The sequence below is a fragment of the Canis lupus genome, chromosome 9 (genome assembly GCF_011100685.1).
Source record: "Canis lupus familiaris isolate Mischka breed German Shepherd chromosome 9, alternate assembly UU_Cfam_GSD_1.0, whole genome shotgun sequence".
NCBI lineage: Eukaryota > Metazoa > Chordata > Mammalia > Carnivora > Canidae > Canis > Canis lupus.
This window is the reverse complement of record NC_049230.1, coordinates 60,399,754-60,408,872: the sequence shown is the minus strand read 5'-3', so window position 1 is coordinate 60,408,872 and position 9,119 is coordinate 60,399,754. Positions and strand designations below refer to the sequence as shown.

The window sequence follows — 9,119 nt, the reverse complement described above, 5'->3', positions numbered from 1 at the left end:
GCCCCGCCCCGCCCCGTGACGTCATGGCGCCTGCGCCGCCGCCGTCCCCGCGGTCGCGTGGGTCCGCTCCGAGCGCCCGGGGCGACAGCTGGTGAGTGGCCCCTGCTCGGCGTGGAGGCGCGCGCGGGGCCCTGGGGCCCTGGCGCCGGACACTTCCCCTCGGGGGGCTCCGATCGCCGTCCCGCGGCCGGTTGCGTGCGAGTCCGGCTTCCTCCGTAGGGCCGGGGGCGGGACCTGTCGCCCCCCCGGAGTTTCGCGGGGGCGGGCATGGGGCTCGCCCGCCCAGCTCGGAATCTCGTGGGTGGCGGAGGGGAGGGACCCTGCGCCGCAGCAGCCACTTCTTGGCGGCGCACTATCGGGCAGGGACGTTCACCTTTCCCGTGGGAGTAGGTAGTATGGTCCCCCCACCTCCCACGAGGAAGAAATGGAAGCTCAGAGGGAGCACGACAAGGGCCCCACGGGCCGGAGGCGGTGGGGCTTACGCGGCCAAGCCTCGGCTCGTAACCGACCGACGGTGCTTACTGCGGTGGCTGCAGCCTAGTTAGTGTCGCGGCAGCGCTCCCCTCGCTCGGGCGTCCTCGCCAGCAGCGCCGTCCTCCGCCTGTTACAGGTGAGGTCGAGGTCACAGGTCTGGGAAGTGCTAGAGCCACGACGCTCTCCCAGGTTTTCCTCTTAAGCTCGGTGTCGTCTTCTTTCCACCACAGGCCACCGCGCTGCCCAGAATCTAGTCCGACCTCTTCATTTTACGGACGAGGAAACACAACCCAGGTAGGGGAAACGGGTTGATACAGGTCACATACAAGAGCTGCCGCAAATGCCTTTTTTTTTTTTAATTTTTTTTGATTTTTATTTATTTATGATAGTCACACACACACAGAGAGAGAGAGGGAGAGGCACAGGCAGAGGGAGAAGCAGGCTCCATGCAGGGAGCCCCACGTGGGACTTGATCCCGGGTCTCCAGGGTCATGCCCTGGGCTGCAGGCGGCACTAACCCGCTCAGCCACCCAGGCTGCCCTTAACCTCTTTATTTATTCTTTTTTTAATTTTTATTTATTTATGATAGTCACACACAGAGAGAGAAAGAGAGAGAGAGGCAGAGGGAGAAGCAGGCTCCATGCACCGGGAGTCCGACGTGGGACTTGATCCTGGGTCTCCAGGATCATGCCCTGGCTGAAGGCAGTGCTAAACCACTGAGCTACTTGGGCTGCCCAATTTCAAGGCATGTTAAGTATGTGCTGGGCACTGTGATAAAGGTTCTTTTATCTAACTCCTATAGCAATCCTGTGAGATTGGTATTACTACCCCTTTTGTATATATGAGGAAATTGAGGCTCACAGATGTCAAGTGACTTGGCTAAGTGACAGAATCAGGTGGCTGAGATTCTTTTTTTTTTTTTTTTTTAATTTTTATTTATTTATGATAGATACACAGAGAGAGAGAGAGGCAGAGACACAGAGGGAGAAGCAGGCTCCATGCACCGGGAGCCCGATGTGGGATTCGATCCCGGGTCTCCAGGATCGCGCCCTGGGCCAAAGGCAGGCGCCAAACCGCTGCGCCACCCAGGGATCCCCACAAATGCTTTTTGAGGACAGATGATTTTGAGTCTGCAGAGGACTGGTTGGCAGGGAGTGATGAGATAGGAATATTGGGATCCATACCTTCTAGCTGTCAGGCAAAAGCTCTTTTCCCACCTGTTAAAGTGTCTTATCCTCCTTTGGCTACGTCAGGGACACGATTCTATACGACAGTCATGATACTATGAATAGTCAGACACCATATAGTCAGTTGCTAGAAATCACCTTTACAAGGCACTGAATGCTTTCTTTACAAGGCACGGAATTTAGAGAGCATACCCGACTATCTACACGAAAAATCTGGCAAACCAAGAGATCATCGGAGCGCTATTGGGAAGTAGAACGCAGGACCTTCACTCCGAGGCTTAGATCCCAAATCTTGCACCATAATTGTGAACTTGGGCACGGATTTACTCTTTCTAGACTCTCGTGTATTCATCCCTCGTATTCAGTGTCTTCTGTGTTCAGAGACTGTGCTGGGTACTAGAGGTATGGCAATGAACAAGACAACCATAGGTCGGTCCTTGGGATGGTTATAGTCTTATGGGGGGACTTAGGTAATGATCAGATAACTACACAAATATTAGCTGATAAAGTCTGACTGCTATTAAGAAGTATAGGGTGTTAATGAAAGTGGGCTACAGGGATCCCTGGGTGGCGCAGTGGTTTAGCGCCTGCTTGCCTTTGGCCCAGGGCGCGATCCTGGAGACCCAGGATTGAATCCCACGTCGGGCTCCCGATGCATGGAGCCTGCTTCTCCCTCTGCCTGTGTCTCTGCCTCTCTCTCTCTCTCTCTCTCTCTCTCTGTGTGTGACTATCATACAAAAAAAAGAAATTAAAAAAAAAAAAAGTGGGCTACAGGACATGTGATCTAGTTGAGCTGGAGGAGATGGCCAAAGAAGGCATTCTTTGAGAAGCAATGCTTAAGCTGAAATCTGAAAGAAAAATGGGAGGTAGTTCATTAAAGAGGTGGGGGAAGATCATTTCCAAGCAGATTCAACTTCAGCAGTATGTTTGAAGGCCTAGGAGCAGGAGGAACATTCCAGGAAATGAAAAATCAGTGTGCTTATTTGTAAAGTGTGGGTGGTAATCACAAATCTGGTTATTGAATAATACATGTGGAAGTATTTTATATACAGCAAGGGCCCACACCGGTGTTTATAAAAATGTGCATATTATAAGCTAATCTACAGCTGGATTGGGAGAGGTTGCTGGGACAATGGATAAGCGATGGCTTTTTGTCCTTCCTCTAGTTCTTTCCAAAATTAAAATACACCTTCTGTGGAAAACAGAGAAAGTCAAGTTTTGAGAATCTTAACTTTGGAAAAACATTATGTGCTTCAGATAGCTTTAAAAATTACTTCAACAGTTTGAATAATAATGTCAGTAATTGCTGTGCGTGTTTCATATACATAATAGTATAATATAGTGGTTAAGAGCACAGACTCTGGTATTAGATTTCCTGAAATCTAATAATGGGCAGATTGTTTATCTGTGCCTTTGTTTCTTCATCCATAGAATGGGTATGCTAATAATAGTTATTTCATAGTGTATCATGAGGCTCAAGTGAGTGAACGTGTGCAGTACAGCACTAAGAATACTTTTTGTAACTCTGTAAGTGTTGGCAGTTGTTTCATTGTTATTGTTATAATTATCCTTTTTTTTTGAAAGATGTTATTTATTTATTCATGAGAGACACCGAAAGAGAGGCAGAGACACAGGCAGAGAGAGGAAAAGCAGGCTCCATGCAAGGAGCCTAATGTGGAACCTGATCCCAGGAATCTGGGATCAGACTGAGCCAAAGGCAGATGCTCGACCGCTGAGCCACCCAGGCATCCCTATAATTTTCTTTTTCTTTTTCTTTTCTTTTCTTTTTTTTCTTTTCTTTCTTTTTTAAACTATCTTTTTAAAAGCTCATTAATATCACCATGATTGGGGTGACTGGGTGGCTCAGTTGATTAAGTGTCTGTCTTCAGCTCAGGTCATGGTTCTGGGGTCCTGGGATCCAGCCCCATGTTGGTCTCCCTGCTCAGGAAGAAGCCTGCTTCTCCTCCCTCTACCCCTCCCCTCTGCTCATGCTCTCTCTCTTTCTCTCAAATAAATAAAATCTTAAAAAAAAAAAAAAAATCATCATAGTTAAAATGGGGTACAAACTAGCTCAGAGAGGCTAAATGATCTACCCAGGAACGCACAGCTAGTAAGGTCACAATTCCAGTTCAATACTGTATCCAAAGCCCATTGACTTCCTGGCACATTTTTTTTCTGAGTATAGGTTAATTTTGTTGTATAATACTTGGACTCCCATGACAGTTCCTTTCCTTGACTTTAATACTTCTGTGCTGAGCTGTTAATATGCATGTCCTTAAAGTAAAGGGCCTAAGGGACTGCCTTTATTGAACTTCCACTTTGAAATTTCCTGACCTCTGTGCAATTAAAATCTACTCCTAAAACCTTTCAGCAATGTGGTTTATTTATAGAGTTGTCTTCCGTTCACATGTACTGGGTCTGCTTTTGGGTGCTGCATTTTCTGTCAAAAGTTGTTTATTTCTAACCCATTTTGATTTCCTGTTGCTTTGCAGATTGGTTCTATGACCTGCAACAGGAATACCAGGAAACCTGTCTTAAATGGAGCAGCCAAACTGAAACCCTGTAGATTAAAAAATAATAATAATAAAATAAAACCCACATTATTACACAGCCATATTTGGATATAAGTGTGGGTTAGGCATTGGCTATCTTAGAAAAATCTAGATATAGAAACCACACTTAGAGCCAAATTTTGTGAACAGTTTTGCCAAGATAGGGCAGAGCTCTATAGTTTCATGCCCTTGGACAGTGACTCTCTTGAGCCTCAGTTTCTACATCTGTAAAATGGGGATTACTATACTTTGTAGCATTATTGGGAGGATTAAGTGAAATATATACAGGTAAAGCAAGCAGCTTGGGCCTGACTTCAATTTATAGTAGCTATTGATAGTAATTAAAAAAGAGGAAAAGATACTTCTTGATTTTTTTAATCCAGATTTACTTTGACCAACTTTGTATACTAATCACTGTCATCTAGCATCCCTTGCTATTAAAAATTCCATCAGGAGAAAAAAGAATTCCATCAGGAGAAATTATTTGCCTTTGCTCTATTTATTTACTTTTCTTTTAAGAAATAATGATAATGATAGCTAGCATTTATTAAGCAGGTATTATATCCCTGGCACTGTGCTAGGTGTTTTGCATACACATACTATTTCATTTTAAGATCAAGATTCTTTTTCTCGTTTTGGAGATGAAGAAAGGGATGCCCAGATACGTGGAGTGAATTGCCCAAAGTTGAAATGTGCATCCAGATCTGATTGACTAAGCTATCTTGTACATTAGTAATGACATGCAAGATTTCTTTATTGTATCTGACTTTTCTTGTGTGGGAGTCTTTTTGAAAGGAAAGGCGATAGCTATCAACAGCTATCCTTTCTGGGGGGCTCCTGCTGTCATCTGGCACTGTGACAATTATTTTACCTGCATAAACTCATTTATTCTACCAACCCTGAGAAGTAACTCTAATTATCCGCATTTTACAGTTGAGGGAATCAAGTGGCAGAAATGTTCAGGAGCATTTAGTCAGTGATGGAGCTTGCATTGGATGCCAGGTCTTCCTGGCTACAGAGCACATGCTCTTACTTAGTTCTACTGCATCAACATTTTAGAATGGGGCTTTTTTTTTTTTTTTTTTTTAATGAGGTGTAGGACGGATTTTCAAAGATAGTAGCTTTCAGGTATTTGATGCGAATTGTTCTCAGTTTTAACTGAGTGATAGCCAGATTCCTGGCAGATGCTAGCTGTAGGCTCCAGCATCTTTTCGTGGTCAGACCTTAGATGTATAATGTCTAACTTGTGTTAACACAGAAGAGAGTGGCATTTTCCAGAGCTTTAGTTCTATAACATGGAAGACCTCAAACCTCAACCATGCTTCAGACTCACATTAAAGTGCATTCTAATTGGTAATCAGTGCATAAGGAACCAAGGAAATTTTTAGTTAAATGCTGTCGTGTGAATTTTCCAGTCATTTTATGCCTGTTGAAATGATTTTTTTTTAATTTAGGTTAAAGTCGTCTTCCAGTGTTCTGCCCTCCCTCTTTATAGTATAACTTTATCAAGATTTTTTTGCCTTTTTTTCATGTAAGGGTTTAATTAGCATCATTAAAGACTTAGGCTGCTGCGCATTTACTTACTCTGTGTTCCTTGTGTGCCATAAGAGGCATTTGGTACAGTAGTAAGAGCCTGGTGATTTGGAGTCCTTTAGACTGTGGGCAAGTTGCTTAAATCTCTGTGAGCCTCAATATCTTCATCCTCTAATATGGGACTAATCATATTTCCTCAGATGGCTGATGGGAAGAGATAATATATTTAAACTGCCTAGCACATAGCTCAGTTTGCAGGGGTTGCTTGATAATTGGCACAAAATATTTTCTGAAGTTGCATCATAGTCTCTTTTACTTAGATCTCCTTTTTGTCTTATTTTTTTTTTTTAGTGAATGTTCACGAGTATTGTCTTCAGTCATGGCCTTGGGTTTAAGATGCTTCCGCTTGGTCCACCCTGTCTTTTGTAACTACCTTGCAGCCTTGACCAGACCTATTTCGGAAGGGACACTGAAGACAGTGAGTGGAAGACAAAATGACCATGAGCAATCCATGGCCTTTCCAGCTCTACCAGTCCGTCATTTTGCTACCAAGAAAGCCAAAGGTAGAGATATATGATTATCACAGCTGGAAGGGATCTCCGAGAGATACTGAATTTCTCTCCTTGTAGAAGAATGATGAGATGGTGTCTCAGACAGTGGAAATGATCAGCTTAAAAGATACTACAGTGGCAGAGACAGTGGTAGAACCGAGGGTCTGTTTGCTCATTACTGTGCTGCCTCCTAGGTTACCATTGCGTATAAAATGTCTGATTTCCTTCTTTTAGTTTTAGAATCAGAGCTATAAGTGCCAAGCAAATCAGACTATTTGTGGCAGAGATCAACGTATTTTCTCCTTATAGGAAGACCTATGTTGGAAGTAAAATTAAAACCAGAAGTTTGTTGGGTTAGGAAGTTTTAAAGCCATGGATTTAGATGGATGATCTTAATGGTTTGTGTCATCCAAGAATGAAACTTTGATATACCGCAGCTCTCAGCTTAAATGTCTATTCCTCATGGAAGCCCCCTCTGACCTCTTGGACTGGGTCAGGTCCCTTGTTACGTGCACTCAGATGCACTGTTATTTTACCTTTGACGTCCTTAGCACAGCACCCATTAATTAATCAATTAATTGTAAGATTAATTATTACTTGTTGTATGTCTTGTATGCCAGACCCTATGATGTTAGGATCTGTATCTTGTTTAGTACCTAACAGGGCCCAACACGTAGTATTGTATCAAAAAATGTTGAATGAATGAATGGAGTGGCAGACAATAGTCAGACATACCAGCTATTTGCAGTGGTGGGTCAGGGAGTCTGTTCCCAAGGATGGTGCCGGGAATACGCTGCTGACTATTTTTTCCACTGACTTTGCTTTTATCATTTCATATGGACCTTCCTTTTTCTATTAATGGAAAATGAACAAGTTACTGAAAGAGCATTAATACTTAGAAGACTTACATTCTGTTAATACTGATAATGGCAACAACTTTTAATCTGTATCTTGCACTAATGTTTTTAAATTCACATATTTAATATGTTGATATTTTTAACTACCCAGTGAAAGATTTATAATTATCCAGTGAAGAAATTTTTATGATTATCTCGTGAAGCACAGATCTCACCATTTGCCAATGAGGAAGCTGAGGTGCCTATGTAAGATGTTTGTCCATGGTCCCATCTAGTTAGTGGCAGAACTGGAAACGGGGTGGGTGGGCTCCTGATACACACAGCATCATACATGTTAGCAACAGCATCTAAGCAGCATCTTTTCAAATTTAATTGGCTATTAGTTTTTATGTTTTTTTTTGATTGCCTCTTTAAAAACTCAGTTGTTTGACTTTTTTCTTTTAGATTTATTGGATTCTTACTGTGTTAGGAATGAGAGTACTCCGTAGATTGTATGTTATAACTGTCTGCTTTGTTTTTTACTTAATGATATCTTTTATTGAGCATAAGCTTTATTTTATTTTTTATTATTTTTTTAATGATTTTATTTATTTATTCATGAGAAACACAGAGAGAGGCAGAGACACAGACAGAGAGAGAAGCAGGCTCCATGCAGGGAGCCCGATGTGGGACTCGATCCTGGAACTCCAGGATCACAGCCTGGCTGAAAGGAGGCGCTCAACCACTGAGCCACATCTTCTGCTCAGGCATACCGAGCATAAGTTTTAATATGGTCAGATTCTTTAGTCCATTCTTTTATCATTTATACATTTTATGTCTTATTTAACAAATCCTTACCTATCCAAGGTCGTAAAGCTCTTCTATATTAAGTTCTAAATATCTTAGAGATTTCTACTTTTCATGGGTTTTTAATCTATATGGAATTTATTCCTAAATATGTTGTGAGTTGGGAATGTAATTTTAAGTTTCTTTTTTTTTTTTTTAAGTTTCTTTTTTATAACGGGTAATAGGTTATGTCAGTATCACGTGTTGATTAGCCCATTCTTTATTCCTCTGTAGCATGTCAAGTTTCTTTATATGTATTTTATTTCTGAGCTCTTAATTTTGTTGATTACATATCTCTCCCTACACTAAATTCATTTCTACCTGAATCACTGTTATAAAGTCTTAAATCTAGGGGTACAAATCTTTCCCTTCATCCTACGCACAACACTTTCTCATTTTCTTCTTTCTGGCCTTTTGCTCTTGTAGATGAACTTTATAATCATAGTGTGAGTTTTTCTCCATAAAGATTTCTGCATGAACATTTCTTTGATCAGGTTTATTTCTGAGCAGTCATCATTTTGGTCACATACATATATTTTTAAAGTAAATTTTTGAGTTATATACGCAGGAAAGTACACACGTAAATTGTAAGTGGTTACAGGTCAGAGAATTCTCGTCAAATGAATCACAGCCTTGTAGCTGTCACCCACATCAAGATACAGAACATCACTCAGACTCTGGAAGCTTCCCACACGTCCCTTTCAGTTGTCACCCTTCAAAAGATAACCCATTTTATTGACTTTAGCACCGTAGATTAGAATTGCCCTTTTTAAGTCTGGCTTCCTATGTGCCTGGCTTCCTTTGGTAGCAATCTATTTGTGAAATTTGTCTTTGTTGTTGCATGTGGTAGTTGTTTGAGCATTTTACTTTCTTTATGGGATCCTAGGAAATGCTTACACCACAACTTGTGTATGCTTTCTGTAGTTGATGGGCATTTGAGTTGCTTCTGGTTTTGAGCTAAAATAAATAATGCTACTGTGAACACACCTGTATGTGGCTTTTGATGCCCACATGAATAATTTTCTGTTGGTGTACATATACCAAGAGGTGGGAACTCTGAGTCTTTGAGGATGTGTATATTCAGTTTCTGTACATACAGTTCTCCAAAATGGTTGTGCCAGGGTACACCCCTACCAAAAA

At 41.9% G+C, this 9,119-nt stretch overlaps 1 protein-coding gene across 4 annotated transcripts in view; it reads left to right on the top strand.

Annotated features, from left to right (window-relative positions):
• The first annotated feature begins 7 nt into the window (after positions 1–7).
• Positions 8–9,119, top strand: part of MRRF (mitochondrial ribosome recycling factor) — a 58,026-nt gene continuing 48,914 nt past the window's right edge. For 2 of the 4 annotated variants that reach the window (XR_005365022.1, XM_038549455.1), the window contains exons 1-3: positions 8–91; positions 705–768; positions 6,098–6,309. Coding sequence is in view for 2 of the 4 variants with exons in the window: in XM_038549455.1 (XP_038405383.1) it covers positions 6,126–6,309 (184 nt within the window). In the remaining 2 variants the exon portion in view is untranslated. Of the gene's footprint in view, positions 92–333; positions 611–704; positions 769–6,097; positions 6,310–9,119 lie in introns of those variants that run through there. The other 2 variants (XM_038549454.1, XR_005365021.1) reach the window with 2 other exon arrangements.